The sequence below is a fragment of the Helobdella robusta genome, assembly GCF_000326865.2.
Source record: "Helobdella robusta unplaced genomic scaffold HELROscaffold_16, whole genome shotgun sequence".
NCBI classification, from domain to species: Eukaryota; Metazoa; Annelida; class Clitellata; order Rhynchobdellida; family Glossiphoniidae; genus Helobdella; species Helobdella robusta.
The window spans coordinates 2,605,352-2,627,513 of record NW_008703893.1 but is presented as its reverse complement, the minus strand read 5'-3'; the positions used below and the strand labels follow the sequence as shown (position 1 = coordinate 2,627,513).

The window sequence follows — 22,162 nt, the reverse complement described above, 5'->3', positions numbered from 1 at the left end:
TCTGCGACGTCGTCTGCTGCTGCGGCTTCTGTTGGTTGTTGTCGTTCTGAGAGGAAGGTCGGAGACGTGGACAGCGACGGAGAGGGAGGTAGGCGTGGAAATGGATCGGTAGAGTAAGAGCCGTTCTTGTAAACTTGAGTCAACGGACTCTAAGCCACACACGACATGCAAACAAATGAGTCGCGAATCTATCTAGCCGTTCTCAATTGGCAGCTTACAACCATTCATTTTGAAACATTTTGAAGCGATGCAACCACCGTCTACGTTGTATCAGAGTGATACTATGTATTAGTACAATACGTTTTAAACGAACAGCCTCCAAATAATAAATGGATAAACAGCTATGTAACGTTACAGTTAAGAACAGATCGTGAAAAAATTGAAAGCGTTGTTACTATTTGTCAGTTTTACTATTTTTATTTAGTATTTTTGATCAGTATTTTGATGTATTTAGTTTTCAAATGAGTGTTTTTACATTTGTTTACATAGTTGCGTCATTCATTTATTACGATAGATAACACAAATACTTTGCTCTGCTTGAGCATTTGCAACCTACTAGGTGATACAGAAAGAAAAATTCAATTCAAAGCAATCATAAGTAAGAAAAAAATAATCACTGTTCAAGAAGACAGAATAAATTTATATTAGATATATATTTCGTACTAATGTAACTATTTCTTCTTAAACTTTTTTGACTTTTTAAAATTGACGTCATTCTTTCTTTTGAAACGTTTCCTGATCTCATCGCCGTAGCTGTCACTCAGTTTCCGCTTGTGCTCCCTGCCATTTTGTGTTGAAAATTAATTTCCAGAATCGAGTAAGCCTAGCTAAGCTAAGCTAAGATTGCAGATAGTTTTGTGGCAATAAAGAAACAAATAAATAAACAATTAAATATATAATAATGTGAAGAAATGAAGTATAAAATATTAGTAAACATAAAAAATGAAATAGTAAAGGTGTCGCTAACGTGATGGCGCGCTGTTTTTCAGACTCGGCTGCTTCCAGCTTGAAAATTTTTAAATTGTGAAAAAAAAAATACAAGAAAGGTTGAAATAATCAAAATTTCTTTAATTAGAAAACAAAATACATACAAACATATGCACGTAATAGATCACACAAACACGTCTACATACATATGAAAAGATTTACATACATACCAACGCATAAAAACCGATACAAACCAAATATATAAACTATCCAACATACAAAAAAGATACAAACAGATACACAGTCATACAAAATTATAAAATCACACACAAACACATACATACAGGACTAAAACAAAACTCATTAATTACCAAATCATCGTCAAGAGATATGTTTACAGGAATCATTTCTTTCAAGTTGGATAGTTGTGAAGCTTCAACATCTCTTAAGATCTGGTGCAATTTCTGAGAAAAACAGACATTACCTTATTACTTCTGCTGTTACTAATCCTACTGCTGATAACTATTACTACAAACCACTACTGCTACTACCACTACTGCTGCTACTACTGCTTCTACTACTATTAATACTTTTATTACTATTACTTACTACAAAACTAAAAAACAACTGAAATTGAAATTAAATAGAACAAATTTGAATTAATTGACGGAAGGAAGAAACCTCCACTATACACTTGACAGTTTGGTTGAGGATTGCAAGCACCTGATTGGCTGGGTACTTTCTATCATTTGGATCTAACTCCTCAGCTAATTGGTCAACGGATTTGCCTTGTAGTCCGACCCCTAACAGAACAGCCTATTAGAATTTAGCAGTTTTTAGATAAGTAATATTATGTAAAACATTGAATTTACGTCACAATCCACTTCATTCTACTCACTACCATCGCCACCACCATCTTCACCCATCATCGTTACTGTCATCAGCACCACCATCTTCACGCGCTTCATCATCCTCATTATCTCACCGATTTGATAGTGGCCAGTTCGAGTTTGATCTTCCCTTGAAAGACGAGAGTGGACAACCTCTGGAGGAGGTCTTTCACCTGTCTGTAGTCGGCCATGTTTTTCGAGTACCTGTCCAGTCTTGTGACGTCATACTGACTGAATAGCAAAAGTATTTCCTCTCTACTCACCTCTGGATGTAGGAGCAAGATTTAAATTCACTTTTAAACATTTTTAATGCTGGCACGTTACAACGCTTATCTTGGCATCAAATGAAACCACAGTTTTCCCTAATTAAAATCGGTTAAACGTTAAAAAATGTTTCAAAACGTTAAAGCTAAAAATTGCTTAATCTAAAAATAGCAACCGACCTTGAACTTTTGAGATGACGTTTTTGTTGTTAAGTGTGGCTAATGATAGTGAAACTTTCCAAGATTGAAAGTCAGATGATGATAGAGAGATGAAACGACGGGTGAAATCTTCAAGAGATAAAAGAGAGCAGTCATAATTTTGTACATAAATGAAGCCATAATTTTTATAATAGTAAACTATAATTATGAATATACAATAAATTTAATTTTCTTAATATAGTATCTCACTACATACCGGCAAATAATTCCGACAGCCAATCAGGTTTCTTCTTTTTTTCATTTTTCTTCTTCCCGCCTTCTTTTATTCCTTCGTCATCATCACCATGAGCGTCACCATCTTCTCTGTCATCATCATCATCATCCTCATCATCAGCAGCATCATCATCATGGACATTGATCCTCTTCAACATTATGCAATTGTGCTCTCCAGTTAAGACGTTCTAATCAGGTGGAATTGTAATAGCAATAACGATAATAACTAATAATAAAAATAATAATAATATTAATAATAATAAACAACCAAGATGATAATAACAATAAAAACAACAACAATAATAATAATAACAATAAAAAGTTTCTTTCTAAAAGGTCAAAATCTCACCCGTTGCTGGCCTACATGAACGGGGACCATGCCAAACTTCTTCCAGAACATTAGGAGGGGGTAGGTAATCCCGTAGCTTACCCCCAGATAGTCCAGGGTTTCGGGTCTCTTCTGATTCAAGGCCATTAATAAGGGCGGGAGTTTTTCCTTCGGCTCGATGCGCTCTTCTAAAAGCTGTTGGCCACTATTGGCTGGCTGTAATCACGTGATAATGTGACGTAATATAAACGATATATATATATATATATATATAAGTATGTATGTATGTATGTATAAGAAGGCTATATAAGTAGAGTGAGTGAGAATGAGTAGTAACCACCCTTTACTAACATTAAAATCGTCATCATTGGTAGTAGCAGCAGCAGCAGCAGTAGGATAATGATTAATGACATCATCATCATCATGATCACCATGGTCCTTCATGGCGTCATCACCGTTTGCGTCATCAATCAGAGATACGTCCAACAACTTGCCCTCGTAGTAATCTTGCAGTAACTGTAACGCCTTCATACCGTAGCCCATCTGACGGAGATGATGATGATGATAATAATAATAGAAATAATAATGTTATAATTATAAATACAATGCAATTAAAGCAGGACGAAAACTCACCCTTTGATGTTCAGGGTTTGTGGCGATGCGTACGATTCGAGCTCCAGACTTTCTAGCGAATTCTCTTTCACCAAACTAATTACAATTAATAATTATAATAATTAATTATAACCAATCATAATAAAAATAGTTTAAAACGATCATAATGATTAATAACGATCGTGATAATTATTAGTAAATATGATAACAAGATAATCAATAATCGTCATCACTATTACTACATTTCTTATCATCATCATCGTCATCATCATCATCATGACCAACTTCCTGTTCGACAATCCAGGGAATCATGTCCCCGTCACCTCTGTGACCTCGTCTCAGGCCATTCAAGATGGTTTCTTTTGAAATTTCACCCTCATAGGCAACCTAGTAAATAATATTAAACGTCTTTAAGATGATTTTTTTCATAATACTCGTACGCGGGCGTCTCTTTGCGTTTGAATCCGGTTATAGCGAAACAAAATTCAAGCATTATACCGCTAGACTATTATACCGAGTTTGTCAATGTTTTCAGGTTCTTTTGTAATGTAATTTATAACGTTTTTTGCAATGGCAATCTTCAAAATGTCCTCAAAAACCCATCAAAATCATCCCATCAACACATGAAATTTATTTCACCCACACATCAGAACCATCCCATCATCGTCCCAATCTTCATCGTGCTACCTGAACGGCACAAAGGATGTCAGGGTTGGGGCTTTTCCGCGCATTCGATCCCATGAGGACGAATATGTGGTGGGCAGGTGCGTCCGAGAGCAGCTGAATGTCGTCTGGACTGTTCTGTAGAGTCGTGATGGTTGGTGGTGATTCGAGTCGTTTTTAATGGTGGTTTCAAATGTGTACAAACTGACGCGCGCGCGCACACACACACACACATGCATAACTAAATGTAAAGAGACGGACACACACGCAAATACAAATATAAATAGACAGACAGACAGTCAGACAGACGGATAGACAGACGGATAGACAGACAGTCAGACCGACGGATAGACAGAGAGACAGACACACAAATACAGGAACTGACACATACCTTATAGTGGGATGATACAAAGATAGAAACGATCTTCTGAAGGAACATCTCCGTCTTTTCATGGAAAGAAAAAAGTGTATCCCTGTTAACTTCAAACAACTCACAGGTACCAACGAATGGAAAACTGGACTTTTCTGAAAAGGGGCGTCCAACATGAAACATAAATAAACACTTAAACACACTCAATAATCAAGAAAAATAATTAATATACGCTCATCACTAATTTTCATTTCGAAAAAAAAACGTTCTCCTAACCTTTTTCAGAGGATCTGCCCCCGGTCTGATTAGTGATGTTCAGGCAGAGGAGTGAAGTTAGCCAGGCTTCTATCGGGTCCTTGTCGGAGTATCGAATTGGAATTTTCAGCTCCATCTCGTGCAGTTTCTTCTCATCTGGGGTACATATAACAGAATAAAAAATTTACTGATGAAAGAAATGAATGAATGTACCAGCACGTACAGTAGCGACAGCAACTACCTGTCGTTAAGGGGTTTTTATCCTGAACTTTTTCCTTTAGAGTTGATGATATCTTGTTGACATCGACTCCGACCTCTGTAAACTTTGACCCCCGACGAAGGTTCTCGACTAATTTCAAGGACAGCGATCTGCCTGTACCCTCGTAACTGAGAATAGTAACGATAATAACAAAACTCCCAAAACCGTAATAACAAACAAGCAACAAACAAGCAACAAACAAACGAGCAAACAAAGAACAAACAAACAAACAAACAAACAAACGAGCAAACAAACAACAAACAAACAACACCACGATATCACCCGGCCCTCAGCAACAACTAACCCATTAACAGTAGAAGACATGAAGACGAGGTAGGGCCCTAGAAGTTTCGTGACGTGTAACAGTGGTATGGCGGCTGCCTCATCGATGCACAGCAGTTCCGCCTGTGATAACATTTGGTGATCTTCCGGCGATATGTACTGCAATGGATGGATAGAAGGATGGATAGAAGAATAGATAGAAGATTGAATGAATTAATGGATAGAAGGATAAATGAATGAATGGATAGATAAATGAATGAATGGATTGATTGATTAATTGGTCGATAATAGGTAAATTAATTGATGAATAGATGGATGAACGAATGAACAGATGAATGAATGAAAAGATTGATAGATGGATGAATGAATGAATGAACCGATTACCTGAATAGTCTGCCTGTGATTTTTGTAGATGTTGATTCTAACTACTGCATTATTAAACTCGAGGTTGGATGAGAACTTCAGCTGATAATCTTGGTGCTCCTATAATTAAAACATTATAACTAATTATAATATAAACAAAATATTAATTATCATAATTAATATTACAATAATAATAAATACTAAAACACTTTTTTTTTACGAAAAACCCAGCAAACCGAATATTTAAGAGCAGTCAGGCCCTTGCATATGTACTCAAACATTGTCTTCAAGTTCTCGGGACTTGGTGCGGTTACAAATATGTTGGAGTAGCTAGTGGGGAATCGTAGAAATTATTTATAATAATAATAATTAAGAACTATAAAAGACAATAAATAAATATATAGAAAAATGAATGAATGAGGGATAACAATGAAGATATTAAAATATCAAAAAATTAGGCATCAAAAACGCATTTAAAATATTATTCATAATAATAATAATAATAACAATAATTAAATAATGAAATAATTTAAAAAAAAAAACAAAATATTTATGAATAGGAACCGAACCCAAAAGCAACCGCAGCTGCCATGCTGAGCCCCAGAGCAGCTGACTTTCCCCTGCCCCTAGCTGCTGTCATGACGACGGTGAAGTGGAAACTTCTGTCCACTATTGCATCAATTAATTTCAAAACTGCTTTGCCCTTTCGGGGTGGGTGGGGATGAATGACAGAGTGAATGAATTGTTGGATGAATGACTGAGTGAATGATTGGATGGGTAGAATGAATTGAATAAATTCATTAATTGACTAATTGAACTAAATAAGGGGTAAAAAAAAAATTCCACGAGCTACAAAAATGAACCATCAATATTTTCATAAAACATGAATGAACACTATCATCACAACTACTACCAGCAGCATCATCATCCCCGCAATCATCATCACCGCCCTCATCATCATCATCGTCGTCATCACCGCTAACCTGGTCAGTGGTGGCACAGCAGCCAACAAGATGGCCAACTAAGGATGTCTCAGCATCCTGCATCAGTTTTGACGTCAAAGATTTCAATTCCTCTTGATCGAGGCTCAATTTTGTATCCTAACAACAAGAGTGACATCATTCAATGATGATTATCATCATCATCCCAACTATCATTCTCCAATGATATCCAGGTAAATATCGTGATGAGATATAAAATGATACTAATTAGGGATATTACTAACTTCAGATATGGGCGGTAGTGCTTTGATGTTGAGTGATGATGACGAGATGGGCAGAATGTTTAGCTGGTCATCGATGACCAAACAACCTGGGCATTTGCCAAGAGATAGTATGAACCTGTTTTGATGTCGTTTGTGGTTGTTGTAAGTGTGGTTATTGTTGTTAGTGTGGTTGTTGTCGGCGTCGTTGTTAATTTATAATGTGAGTTTTTTGTTGATATAAAAATGTTTTTAAACAAAATTACACACACAATAACAAGACAAATAAAAAGCAGCAACAACGTCACAACACAACAACATACAACACAAAGACATGACAACAACACAACAACATACAACACAAAGACATAGCAACAACATGAAATAACTTCAGTAACTTACAACAAAGAAAACAAAGCCCAACCTCTCATTGAATCTTCCAATGATATCTTGGTGGGACTCAGTCCTATATCTTAAATGGACATCCTTATATCGCAAGGATAACAATAAAAAAGCATAATAATAATAATAACAATAAAAACAAAAAAATTTCCTTCAAAACTACTTTCTCCAACAATCGACAAAACAAAGAAAGATATTTAAAAAAACTACCATGGTCATAGTGTAAAGCTGTTTTAGGGATTTTACAGTTCGTAGAAGAATGATGACAAGGCCACCCCCAGACACCGTCTCAATGGTACGAGCCAGGATGTTTGGAGTGATTCCTTCAAAATCCTGGAAAACAATTGATATTATTAATAACTAAATTAATGTTTGATTTGGTAAGAGTTAATTGGAAATAACAAAAATGAAAAAAATTCTAAATACCTGAATGACACACATTCCAAATGTTCTGCCTAATATTTTGTGGGTTTCTTCGTAGTAGCAGTAGCGAATTTTTGTGGTAGAGATGAATATCTCAAATGGATCTTCATCGTTTAAGTCTTTTGTCTTCGACTTTAACTTTTTTGATTTCAGTTGCATTCGTTTTTTCCGATTGCTATTTAATGAAAGCAGAAATAATTTATTAATTTTAATTATATTTTGAAGCAATATGATAGTTTATCAATTTTAACTATATATATTTTATCAATTTAAATTATATAGAATATAGATCGATGAAAATATAATAATTTAACAATTTTAATTATATATTAAAGAAATATAACAAACTAAATTTTTTATCGTCATATTGAGAACTTATTAGCAACAAATTAACAAAAAAATATACGATTGAAAATAAGTGAAAAAACTTAAAATATGGCCTTAAGTTAGATGCTATCAATAATTAATCATAATCAGTGATTGTCGATTTAAAATCACTAAAATTAAAATCTAAACATTTTTAATACATCATAAAAATCTAATTAGTGAATACATAAAGGGAACACACCTGCTGAAACCCAAATCTTTCTTGTAGGCCCAGAGAACTTCCGGCATGGACTGCACAGTGGCCTTTACCATTATGTGATATAAGATGGGGATCTGTTGGGTTGGTGGTACATTAGTATAGTAAATAGTTATAGTAGTATTAGTAGATTAGGATTTCTGAATTACCAGTTAGATTATTGATCACAGATTAGCCACAACTAATAATTATTCATTTATATTTATTTAATAATAATTACTTAAAAATTAACATTAATATTCTTCTAACAATAATAAATAATGAATCTAGAAAATAAATTTATTTCATCAAATATAGAAGTAATAAAATAATTATAATAAGCAAGACAAAATGAGATTCGTATGATGAATATGTATGACCATGTTTGCAAAAAAAAAATCAGGCCAATGGGAAAAAAATAGAAAAATTAAAAAAAACCCAGTTAACCTGATCTCGTCCTTTATCTCCAACGACGACAAACATTGAACGATGATTGGATATAATTCCATTCTCAATTAGTGTTTTAAACCGAATGTCGATTTTTTTTCGAGAGGACATCTTAGCAAATTAGTGGACAACTCGAAGCGATTAGTTTAGTAATGGGCGATATCAAAAATAGTAAACAAGGAACAACATGTGTTTGTTCACTTTTAAGCATAGAAGCCAAACTAAAGATTTGTGGTTTGATATCTTTGTGTTTACTTTGTAAATAGCGCCGCGTGCATTTTTATTGCTCAGTTTTTTAAATTTAATCTAGTTGATTTTGTACTATAATAAAACTTTAAAATGGAGGTCATTGCTGGGACATATTCGCATCTAATTTTCGGTTACGAAGTTAAACCGAACGAGGAAGGAAAGTTAAAATTCTCGACGAGTTTCACTAACGATTCACATGCTGGAGTGGTCAAATGCCTAACTGTGAATCGCAGAGGTTTCCTGGCCTCCGGAAGTGCCGATGAATCTATTCGTCTGTTCAGTTTGAAGGGCAGAAGGTGTGAGATTGGTTCTTTATGCCAACATAATGGTTAGTCTGTCAGGAAGGCAGCAATTTTTTTTTTTTTGAAAATTTAGTTTTTAGTACTTGTTGTAATTAAAAAAATTGTGATATTATTTCATATTATAATATAAAATATATTATATTATAGTTTAAAATAAATAAATTATTTTCATTCATCATATGCAGGTTCAATAGTGAGTTTGAAGTTTTTCAAAAATTCTTACCTTTTTTCTGCCAGTGAAGATGGCACCATTGCAATCTGGAAGGTCAACAGTTGGGACTGTCTGAAAGTTTTGAAACACAAGTCCGTTCCATTATAATTAAAAATTATCATTTTTTTCCAAAATTCTAGTTAATTTAATTAAAAAAATTCATTTCAATAGTTTTATTACATTATAAAAAAAAAAATTAAAATATTTTAATATTTTTCTATTTATGTCCATCTTAGAGAGGCACTGACTGACTTTGCTATCCACCCATCTGGAAAATTGCTATTATCACTCACCAAAGGTCGAACCCTCCAAACATGGAATCTACTGAGTGGCAGACGAGCATTTGTCACTAATCTGAAGCAAGGTTACCGAAGATCTTTTAATTATAATCAAGTTTTATTTTAAATATAATTTATGGTAATTTTAAATGTCATTCATGACGAATTGTAATGGATGGTTATTCAAAGTTTTCTCTTATATGTTAAATAAATTTTTTTCATTTGTTTTTTTTAGGATTTAATTATTTATTATTTTTATTTTTTCAGTTGGTGAGATGATTTGGTTTTCAAATGATGGCAACAGATTCGTAATCGTTATGGGAAACAACATAGATATCTATACAACTGCGGTAAGCTTTTATAATCTTTGTTACTATTTATATATATGTGTATGGGTATTGTGTATAGGATGTCAGAAATGGGTGCATAAGAGATGTAGTGGTGTGAGGGGGGCACTGAAAAAGGTGGAAAGCACGTTCAAATGTAAGAAATGTGTTCATGGTGTGATTAATAGGACGGACGCAAGGACGGGGTTGAGTGGTGGTATTGAAAGAGTGGAAAGCTTTGTTTACTTAGGGGATAAGCTGAATGCGGATGGAGGATGTTTGAGCGCAGTTATGGCTAGAGTTTGTGTGGGATGGATGAAATTTAGGGAACTGGGTGGGGTATTGTGTGGAAAGAAATGGTCAGTGAAGATGAAAGGGAGGGTATATAAAGCATGTGTGAGAGCAGCGATGGTATATGGTGGTGAAACTTGGGTGTTGAGGAGAGAGGAGGAAAGTGTACTGCAGAGGGCTGAAAGAGCTATGGTGAGGATGATGTGTGGGGTTAAAGTGAAGGATAGGAGGAGTAGTACAGAACTGATGTCAATGATGGGACTGAATGAGGACATTGTGACATTGATAAGGAGATCGAGATTGCGGGGGTATGGACATGTGTTGAGAAGGGATGAACGGGTCGGGATTAAGCGAGCGTTGGAGTTCGAGGTTGAAGGAGTGGTAGGAAGGGGTCGTCCGCGATTGGGATGGAGAGAGCAGGTGGAGAAGGACAGGGTGAAAGCGGGGTTGCGTGATACTGAGGCAAGTGACAGATGTGGATGGCGTCGAGGGGTATTTCGGTTTCATCATAGGTAGCCAAACGGCAACCCCCGATCTCGGGGAAAATGCCGTCTAAACGTGTGTTGTTGTTGTTGTTACTATTTATATATTTATTTTGTTTTTGTTTATTTATTCTATTTATTAGTATATTTTTAAATTGTTATCTCAGGATGCATTGATAGCACATTCATACAACCATACATCGAGAATTAGCTCCACAGTCTTTCTAAATGTAAGTTTGTGTACGTGTGTGTGTGTGTGTGTGTGTGTGTGTGTGTGTGTTTGTCTGTTTATGTAAAAATGTATGTATATATATATACAAATATATGTTTATTTTGATTTTATGACAATTAACTAATTATTCTATTGATTAATTAATTAATTAATTACAAAGAATGAAATCTTATTGGTTGGAGATGAAGGAGGCGTGGTCAACTTCCTTGATGTGACAGCGTGTAAATTAACTCACCAGTTAAAAACTAATACTGTCAGGTAGGTGTTATGGAATTATTATTATTATTGTTATTATTAATTATTGTTATTAATTCATAAATATCATCATTTTCATCATCGTCGTCATTGTTGTCATCATCACAACAGAGTAAAGGCAATGCAGTGTATTCAGCAGTCGTCGTCATCTTCACTGTCATCATCTACACTGTTTATATCATCTAGTGACGGTTATGTAAAGCTGTATGACGTCACTATAGAGGTATTAGTTTAGTTGTGATATTATTTTAGTATGGGTTATGTTTGTTTGTGTTTGTGTGCTTGTATGCGTGTGTATGGGTCTTTAACTGTCTTATCGTCTAACTGTCATGTGTGTGTGCGTGCGTGTGTGTGTGTATATAATTTTTTAACATTTAATTTTAATCCTCATTTCAAGTTTAATTTTTTCCACCATTTTGATGCTTCATCTCATCAGAACAAAATAGTGACGACATCATTTGTAACGGGAGTTGTGACACCACATAGATGGTTATGCATGGCGGTTTATGATGCAAACGGTAAAGAAGAGGAGGAGGAGGATGAAGAAGATGAAATTTGTGCTGAATCTTTTAAAAAGTCCAAACAGAGTGGCAAAAGTCCTAAGAAGAAGGCTACTACATCCACCGTGAAAAGTAGTAATTCGTGATTTGACTGTTTTAAATTTTGTTGTTAAAGTTTTCTCTCGTTGTATACTCTACCCTGTTGAAACTAATTCATTCGTTGTGCGCTTTTTTGAAGGTTAATAGAATCTAAGGAGAAATAGCGTTCTTACTGTTTGCTGCTTCAACTAACCTAGATGTCTTTATGAAATTACGTGAAATGGTATTGGATTATATAATTTTAAAAAGGCCTTCAATTAAATGTTCTCACATCTGGAATGTATTGTTATTAGTAATAGTGAACGTTTCACCTGTACGTTCAATAGCATTAAATGTAAGCGTTTTCATCAGTAGCTTTTGTCCTGTATTCAATTCATTGTATTTTTATCCGAAGGGTTAAGGCCAAATTTCGATGATGTATTTATTCAATTTCAAGTATAAAACTAAACTTATCCATACTTGAAAGGTGATGACGAAGAAGGAAATGACGAGGATGGAGAAAATGACGATGAAGATGAGGATGTCGATGATGATGATGATGACGGTAGCGAGTTGGAGGAGGATGATGGTGAAGATTTGGGCACTGGCGATAATGGAGACGACGACGACGCGTGTGGAAGTGATAAAAAGTTATCATCAGGCAAGAGGAAGCAGTCATTCCCTGGTGAGGTCTCTCTCTCTCTCTCTCTCTCTCTCTCTCTCTCTCTCTCTCTCTCTCGTTTTTTCTTTCTTTCTCATATTTTGATTGAATAGATAAATGTTTGTCCTGGCTCTTTCTGTTTTGTTATAGTACCTTTCTCTGTCTCTCTCTTTCTCTCTCTTTCTGTCTTTGTCTCACATTTCGGTACCAAGATTGTCTTATTATTCATTGACCCTGGCGTAGAAAGGTTGGAGATCTCTTGCTTTGTTTTTTATTGAAAGGAGATTAAATTCCATTTTCGTTGGTCGTTGGTACATCATCACGTGATTTTTTTTTTCTAAAAGAATTTAGTTAACCATTTTAATATTATTATATGACGAATACTTTTTCGCATTTTAGATAAGCAGTTGAAGAAAAAACAAAAATTTGCTGGAAAAAATGATGATGAATCTGGAGATGTCAGGTTGAAAAAATCAAACAAAATTGTGAAGAAAAAATCATCTAAAGAGAATGGTTCTAAGAATGATTCTGCTAAAAGAGAGGACTACGTAACTTTTTCCGACGATGATGACGACACTAAAAAGCCCAAGAATAAGAAGTTTCAGTCTAAATATAAATTTAAAAGCCATAAAAAGGCTTTTAACGGTAAAGAGAAATATGTGAGCTTCACCGACGATGATGACAACACTAAGAAGTCCAAGAATAAAAAATTTCAGTCCAAAATTAAATATGAAAACCACAAGAAAGGTTCAAGCAGAAAAGGGAAACACGTTAGTTTTGCCGACGATGATAGCGACTATAGGAAAAACAATAAAAAGTTTCGTCCGCAATATAAGAAAAACAAATCAAAAAATAATAATAGTCCTAAAAAAACGGCTAATAATCGATTTAACAGTAAACGCAGGTTTAATAAGAGGACAAAGAAATGAACATTGTTCTAAAAACTAAATGTATTTCTTTCACGTTTAATAAATTTTATTCTCTTCGTTTTGCGTCCTGTATTAATTATCTCTAAAACAAACAATTTACTTTGTACTCTATCAGTTCCCACACCCGATTTAATGTGTGAGTGTGTGAGTGTTTGTGTAAATATACTATGAAAGTATATACTCCTCGTTATAATGATGGTTCAATAAAACAATTTGCCAAATTCATATAAGAGTATCCAAAAAAATTGTTAAAGAATACAGTTTAACGCTAATTGAAGATCAATGTGTCGTTATCTAAATATATAAATTCTATAGGCGTATATTTACGTATATGTATATATATATATAAATATTCATACTATGTATATAATAATCAAAGTATGTAAATACATATATAATGTATTGTATATAAATGTGTGTGTGTGTGTGTGTAGTATATATAAAATGTTTGAAAAGTTTAGCGCATTAAAATTTTTTTATCATATGTTCGTTTAAAAGTTAAGGTAAGTGTGAGGTACATAGGTACGATTTTTCAGATTTAAAATATGCTTTCTTAAAGTGATCGGATGATATTAAAGTTAACGAATTTTATTTTTTTTGCAATTTTAAATGTATTTATTTTATTTTATTTAAAAAATGTCAAAGGATAAAAAAGACTTAAACTTGATTCCATTGTTCTGTTGTTAACTGTTAGTCTGTTGTTCTGTTCCTCCATCCAATTTCAAATGTATAATATAATAATTGTCAAACTAAAAAATGTGTGTCTCTTCATTTTATAATAAAAAATTATAAAGAAATACTATTGACTATCAATATAATTAATAAATATTATTATTATTTGCTGGTGGGGATAATGTGATATTACTCTAATAATTATTTATTATAATATTATATTAAATTAATTAGAATTAGACTTTAGAGAGTCTAAACTAAATCTTAAAAAAGTTTGTTTTTAAAATTTAAAATCTATCTTCTATACTATATATTATAATTTTATAATATAAATTATTTAGTAGAATTATATTGGATTATATTTTAATTTTTGGCAAAATTGTTATTCCACACTCAGACAAAGAAGAAAAATTCAAAAATATGGCAGGCAACTACACCAACATTGTCACTACTAACACAACCACATCACCAATCCCTAATTTCAGTGAAGAGAATGATGCAGATAATGATAATAACTATGAAAATGTTGAACATGATGACAGCGATTCATCATCGTCAGTCACTCATTCAGATAACAATGATCTAGTCATGAAATCTAACTACAGTTTGAATGACTTAATGGAGGAGTTAGACATAGAAGATGCATCTGATAGCAAGGCTAATGTTGGTGGAGATAGCCAGGGCATATACTGCCTCGAAAAAGAAATGCTAATTTATGAAAATTTAATGATGAATTGGTCTAACTCTAATCAAAATGGTGATTTTATAAATTTAATTTTCCATCTATTTTAATTATCATAATTTATTAATTTATGCATGTGTTACATATGTTTATTTGCCTGTGTGTGTGTGTGTGTGTGTGCGCGCGCGTGTGTGTTGTTTAGTTATATTATGACCTATGTGTGTATTAGTTAAGTGTAATTGTATGTATGTCATGTCTATTTGGAAATAACCTGCAAATTTGTGATGACTTTTATACTATGAATGTATAACTTCATGGAACACAAACCAACCATTCTCGCTTACTACTCAGTAAACCCAATGAATTACATAGTTCCAAAATTAACATATTACTACCTAGAGATGCTAATTAGTAACATCAACTAATTTAATCAAACTAATTTAATCTGTTTTGCTATGTTTGTTAAGCCAATAGTCAGATAGTCACATCACATGTACAGCAACAGTATGCATGAATAGCTTGATTCACTTATTTATTATCTTGTAAGAACATGTTAATATAATTACTCTTAAATAATTATCATTGGAACAGCAACTACTACTATACTAGTATGGCTATTATTATTGCTACTACTGCCACTTACTACTACTACAACAACAACTACTACGACTACTTCTATGACTACTACGACTACTACTACTACGACGACAACGACTACTACTACTACGACTACTTGTATCACTACTAAAACCGCTACTGGTTCTATTGCTGCTACTACCGTTACTACTGAGTTTGATGCTAGTATCACTACTTAATACTGCTACTAGTACAATTAGTAGCATCCTTAAACATCTTGCCTAGGAGGTTTTCTATTGGAATATTTTCACACAATGTATTTATTATTATTATTGCAGCTCTATCAGATGACAATTTTTTTAAGGGTAATTATAACTCATCATTATTGTTATTTATTATTATCATTTATAATTATTGTTATTTATAATTATTTCGTTTAATTACAAATTAATCATGTGATATAATTTTTAATAAAGTCAGCAAGCTTTGGTGGATCAAGATGATCCTTCATTACTTACTATGTATTAACTATAACAATGGTAGAGCTAATTATTAACAATGTTATTGTCGCTACTATCATCATCATTGTCATCATTTTTACTATTTTACTGCTATTAATTGTAGCAATTTTGTATTAGTACTAACAGTGGTAGTAGTAGTAATAGCAGTAGTAGTAGTAGTAGTAGTAGTAGTGTAGTAGTAGTAGTAGTAGTGGTAGTAGTAACAACGGTAGTAGTAGTAGTAGTAGTGGTAGTAGTAGTGGTAGTAGTAACAACAGTAGTAGTAGTAGTAACAGCGACAGCAGCAGTAGTAGTAGCAGCAGCAGTAGTAGTCGGTTTAGTAATTTTGATGTTAGATGCAGTAGTAGGGTTTTAGTAAATATATGGTCGACGTTGTTGTTGGTATCATTTAATAGTAGTTGCGTGGTTGTTGTTGTTGCTATTGTTATTGTTGTTATTATTATTATTATTCACTGATTCATCATCATCACCTCCTTGCAGATGTTTACGAGAATGTAGAATACAACCCATCACCATCTCCAACAACATCAGCCAGTGCAGTTGGTAGGGATGTTGGCGGTGGTGATTCTAATGCATTGAGACGGGCTTTTAATAATCAAAATCTAACAGACAGAACTAGGCTGAATAAAATCTGTCATTTCAATAACAACAACAACAATAATAAAATGAATAATAACAATAATAATAATAATGGTATTTGTATGGAGGAAAATTTAGACTATGAGGTCTGCGCCTATGAAACTGACTTTAATTTCTATTGCAACGATATTAATAACAATAATAATAATAATAATAATAATAATAATAATAATAATAATAATGTTAATAACGTTAAAAATCAGCGACAGTTGAATAGCTTACAAATGAAAAAATCCAACTCGAAAGATAGTGCTAATGACATCTACGAAGAGATCGATGATGATGATGGTGATGGCGGCTGTGGTGCTGATGATGATGATGATGAACAGCGCGGCGGTGATGATGACGATGACGATTATATGAGGGGCGTGATGAGGGATAATGTGGAGAATGAGAAACAGCAAGAGAAATTGAATAAAAATAAGCCCAACAAATCGTTCCTATTGTCATTCATGAAGAGGAAAAACAACAACAACAACAATAATAATAATAATAATAACAATAATAACAACAGTAAGGCTAATATGTCGAAATCTAAAAATTTAAAGTTGAGAATTGATAATAACAATACCAGTATCAATTGTAGTAATGATGGTAGGAGGAAGCCCGAAAGTCAGAACACTTTAGAAGTTAGTACAGGGCTACAGTTGAGTTATTAAAAGTGTATTATTATTATTATTATCCTTTTTTGTCATTATTATTATTATTTTCCACAATTTTCCTAGGCCCCAACCACAAGTACCAGCGTCCTTAACAAGTTAACCCGATTTGGGCATAAATTTTCCGGAAACAACAACAATAACAACACCAACAACCAAAATAATAATAGTAACAACAACATTAACAACAATAATAATAATGATAATAATAATAATAATAATAGTGATGTGCCTAACACGGCGCCCACCGCCGTATCCCATAGTGATAATGTAATACTAGGTGATGGTTCAGATGACCACCACCTTCATTTTGGGACTAGGATGTTCAGTCCTGCTTGCCTGCCCCTTCAAATGCCTATGCATCTGTCTGCTATAAAGGTTTTGTATGTGTGTCAGTGTGTGTGTGTCAGTGTGTGTGTGTGTGTCAGTGTGTGTGTGTGTGTCAGTGTGTGTTGTTTGTGTGTGTATCTTTGTTTTATAGTGTAACTTTAATGAACAATTATTTCGCATTTGCATTAATGAACAATCATGTTATAAAGTACAATAAACAGAAAATTGATAATTAACGTTTAAACAAACAAATTAAAACAAATAAACAGACTAGCATAAACAAATGAACGAGATTGAATACACACACATACACACGTACACACACGCGTACATTCACACGTACACACACAAACACACACACAAACACACAACAGTTGAAAAGAAGATTGATTGTTGAATCCATCATAAGTACAGAGCGATCCTATATATTCTCACTGAAGAGGCTCATTGAAGTATGTATATTCATTTAAATGTATGTGTGTGTGTTTGTTTGTATGTATGTGTGCATGTTTTGTGTATGCGTTGGTGTGTAGTGTATGTACAAGTTAATGTACAAATGTACAAACAAACATCTTGTACACATATGTGCAAACAGACATATACGTAGAAGTATGTAAAAATAATTGTAGATACAAACTCGTGCATACATATAAGCATGCAGGCATACGTACACTCATACATGCATACAAACAAACATTCATACATACAAACAAACAGACAAACAGACAACATAAAAAATATTAAAAATTAATTTAAATAATTCCCAACATAACCACAAACATAGAAATGAAAATAAAAATAAATTAACTACCGACCAAGGACTATCAGTTTCCATTGCTGAACGCCCAACCGTCCATTATCAGTCACAAATTAGTGAAGGTCATATTTTGCAAGGTCAAGGACATTCTTCAATGTCACCTGCTCTTCCATGGCGAGCTTGTTGGCGTAGCCGATACCTGGGACCAACTGGAACTCATCGGCGATGTTTTCACCGCCTCAGTTGGTTGAATGGGGGGTTGAACCATCCAGTTTTTGATTGGTTGATTGAGCGATATTTGACTGACTGGTTGGCTGATTGAGTTATTGATTGGTTGATTGATTGGTGGAATGATTTCTTTTTCATCCAACTCAAGTTTTCCAAGCTGGTAGTGTTTGAGGCCTACAGCGAGTACGTCAACAACTTCCCCATCGCTATGGAGACAGCTAAGAAGCAAGCCAGGGCCAAGTCGAATTTCAATACGTTCTTGAAGGTTTCTAATCATTATTAGCTTGCTTTATTGTTCTAGATCGCGATATTTATTTGTATTTTGGGTACTTGTTTGTACATTTCTATATCTAAATGTGGTGTATTTTGATCTATTTTTATGTTTTGTATTCTAATTGTTTCACTTTGTTGCGCTAAATGGTGGAATTCGATTGTACTAAAAACGGTATTCTTCTTTTTTTAAATTACTCCATCTAAATATAGGAGAGAATGCTATCATCTGATGATAGACTATCTCTGTTTGGACTGATGGTTAAGCCAATACAAAGATTCCCACAGTTCATAATGCTTATCAAGGTATTTCTGGCCGTTTTATATGTGTGTGTATCGGTGTTTTAAGACTTTAAATCTTACGTTTTTTTTTCTGTATTTAATGAAATTGTATTATTTTTGTACGTTGTTGTGTTGTGAAATTGGTGTACTTTGGTGTACTCTGTATGCGTGTATATGTTATCAACAGTTTTCAACAATTAAAAAGCGCTGTATATAAATTTCCGCAATAATAAACAAACAAACAACACATCACACGTTTAGACGGCATTTTCCCCGAGATCGGGGGTTGCCGTTTGGCTACCTATGATGAAACCGAAATACCCCTCGACGCCATCCACATCTGTCACTCGCCTCAGTATCACGCAACCCCGCTTTCATCCTGTCCTTCTCCACCTGCTTTCTCCATCCCAATCGCGGACGACCCCTTCCTACCACTCCTTCAACTTCGAAATCCAACGCTCGCCTAATCCCGACCCTTTCATCCCTTCTCAACACATGTCCATACCACCGCAATCTCGATCTCCTTATCAATGTCACAATGTCCTCATTCAGTCCCATCATCGACATCAGCTCTGTACTACTCCTCCTATCCTTCACTTTAACCTCACACATCATCCTCACCATAGCTCTTTCAGCCCTCTGCAGTACACTTTCCTCCTCTCTCCTCAACACCCAAGTTTCACCACCATATACCATCGCTGCTCTCACACATGCTTTATATACCCTCCCTTTCATCTTCACTGACCATTTCTTTCCACACAATACCCCACCCAGTTCCCTAAATTTCATCCATCCTATACGAACTCTAGCCGTAACTGCGCTCAAACATCCTCCATCCGCATTCAGCTTATCCCCTAAGTAAACAAAGCTTTCCACTCTTTCAATACCACCACTCAACCCCGTCCTTGCGTCCGTCCTATTATTTTTTAAATTTCCGTGATAATAATAATAATAATATATTTTTAGTTGTATCGTTATTAAAATGGTATTGTTTTTGTATTTTGTATCATCATCATCATGAAATGACGTCAACACTACAACAAACAACATCATCATCGAATGACGTCATCACACGACCTACATCATCGTTATCAGGATCTTCTGGGCAGCACCCCAGTGGACCACCCAGATAGGTTGTCCCTTCAACTTGCACTAACTGAACTCGAGATGCTCACTGACAGACTGAACGAAACTAAAAAGGAAAGCGAGAGTAGGATCGAGGCTAAAAAAATCCGGGAAAACTTACCGTTTTCGGTTTCTATAAATAAATCGGAGATGGGCGACTGCAAGTTTATCAGGGAGGATGACGTCTTGCAACATGTTGGTGAAGTTTTTTTTTGGCAATTTTTCAAATTTTGATCTAAGCGTGGTTATGATGATGATACTGATGATGATGATGATGGTGATGTCTATAATGATAACGAGATTGATTATGACTGTTCGTAACGACGATGATGACGACGACGACGACGATGATGATGATGATGATGATGATGATGATGATGACTGTGATTGTACCAATTGACGATGATGATAAGAATGATGATGATGATGGTTATACTGTAGATGATGATGATGTTGGTAATGATGAGGATGATGACGATGATGGTTATAATGTAGATGATGATGATGGTGATGTAGATGATGATGGTGGTGGTGATGATGTAGATGATGATGATGATGATGTAGATGATGATGGTTTATCACCTCCTGTTCAGAAAACGACTCGGCACGGCGAAACGAAGAGCAAGGAGAAGAGGTTGTTCATGCTGAGTGATTACGTCGTTTGCGCCGACATCGTCAGGCAGTTGGTTATGATGACGATGATGATGGTGGCGATGATGATGATGGTGGTTGTGATGACGATGATGAAGAAATGGTGTTATTTGAGACGTGTTAATAGATAACGATCTTAGCTTGCTCGTTTCGATGTTTATCGAATTAATAGTTTTTTGAAATTTTTAAAATTTTTTTGAAAATCTCAGTAAAGAAGCAGCATTTACCGCGGACAACAATAACAACATCAACCCCTCAACAACGGCAACAACAGCAAACAACAGCAACAACACAACATCGCTAGCAACAGCATCATCATCAACAGCAATGACAACAACACCAACAACAAACTCTGGAGCCATTGAAAAATTAATTTTTTCCTGGTTGGCTCTCGTTTCAGATATCGAGGTCTTGGACCCAATTCTGCCGAAAAATTTTCAACAACATCAGCAGCAGCAACAACAACAAATGATGGTAAGCAGAAAACCACCATCTGCGTCACTAGCAACGTCGTTTAGCAATAAGAAAAAGGATGGTTAGTCTCTCTCTTTCTCTCTCTCTCTTTCACTCTCTCTCTCTCTTTCTCTCTCTCTCTTTCTCTCTGCTGTTGTATAATAATGGTGTTGTGTGTTGTTGTTTGAACTTTTCTTTTCGCGTGTATTTCTACTAGATAAGCAAGCCAGCAGCTACAACCCACCATCCCTGAAATCTCTGCCATCACTGGTTATTACGTCACCGTCATCGTTGTCGTCGTCATCGCACCATCAGCCATTCATGAGGGAGCTGGAGGCAATGTTGAAAGATTTGAAGTGTCTCGAGACCATCTATAGTCTGTATCAGACTCTTAACTTGAAATACGAGGTTTGTTTTTTTACTCATTTGTTTGTTCTTTCACTCTGTCAGTCTTTCATTTATTTAATCAGTCGTTCGTTGATTCATTCATTCGCGCATTCATTCAAGCATTGCTTATTCATTTATTCATACATTCATTCATTCATTCTCATTCACCCAATATTTTTTCATTTGTTTACCCACTTATTCTCATATTCACTTAGTCATACATTAACATACATTTTCACAAATTCATTCGTTTGTCCATCAATTTAAATGCTCTTTCATTCACTCGTTCGTTCATTCATTCATTCATGCACTCGTTCATTCATTCATTCACTCACTCCTTTATTCATTCATTCACTCGTTCGTTCATTCAGTCTTTCCCAGCTGATTGCATATTGAACCCCATACAAAGCCTCGAGATGTTGGTCAGGCAGAAATGCAACGTGGATGCTAACACTGT

General features: G+C 34.6%; 3 protein-coding genes across 3 annotated transcripts; 2 read left to right on the top strand and 1 right to left on the bottom strand.

The window, feature by feature from the left end:
- Positions 1–483: 483 nt before the first annotated feature.
- On the bottom strand, positions 484–8,790 carry HELRODRAFT_110320 (hypothetical protein; the record flags this gene model as incomplete). Its single annotated transcript, XM_009015622.1, has 27 exons — positions 484–780; positions 968–1,005; positions 1,299–1,391; positions 1,609–1,743; positions 1,913–2,082; positions 2,261–2,368; positions 2,496–2,544; positions 2,653–2,700; positions 2,862–3,052; positions 3,272–3,383; positions 3,474–3,548; positions 3,738–3,839; positions 4,140–4,253; positions 4,507–4,640; positions 4,762–4,888; positions 5,010–5,127; positions 5,304–5,440; positions 5,666–5,764; positions 5,881–5,974; positions 6,214–6,347; positions 6,628–6,717; positions 6,870–6,984; positions 7,270–7,331; positions 7,458–7,580; positions 7,674–7,845; positions 8,239–8,330; positions 8,680–8,790. 27 exons carry the CDS (start codon positions 8,788–8,790, stop codon positions 672–674), a joined length of 2,952 nt encoding a protein of 983 aa, XP_009013870.1. The 3' UTR covers positions 484–671.
- Positions 8,791–8,955: 165 nt separating this feature from the next.
- Positions 8,956–13,530, top strand: HELRODRAFT_190875 (hypothetical protein). Its single transcript, XM_009015621.1, has 10 exons — positions 8,956–9,256; positions 9,416–9,533; positions 9,678–9,805; positions 9,987–10,069; positions 10,986–11,048; positions 11,211–11,308; positions 11,417–11,528; positions 11,742–11,937; positions 12,371–12,568; positions 12,944–13,530. Exons 1-10 carry the CDS (start codon positions 9,019–9,021, stop codon positions 13,471–13,473), a joined length of 1,764 nt encoding a protein of 587 aa, XP_009013869.1. The 5' UTR covers positions 8,956–9,018; the 3' UTR covers positions 13,474–13,530.
- A 586-nt stretch (positions 13,531–14,116) lies between these two features.
- HELRODRAFT_190874 (hypothetical protein) lies at positions 14,117–21,612 on the top strand (the record flags this gene model as incomplete). Its single annotated transcript, XM_009015620.1, has 12 exons — positions 14,117–14,162; positions 14,543–14,902; positions 16,405–17,192; positions 17,289–17,600; positions 17,927–18,004; positions 18,366–18,551; positions 18,686–18,802; positions 19,021–19,113; positions 20,185–20,409; positions 20,808–20,896; positions 21,075–21,400; positions 21,536–21,612. Coding segments are annotated over exons 2-12 (2,628 nt in total), but the record flags the coding sequence as incomplete, so codon positions are not given.
- Positions 21,613–22,162: the final 550 nt, after the last annotated feature.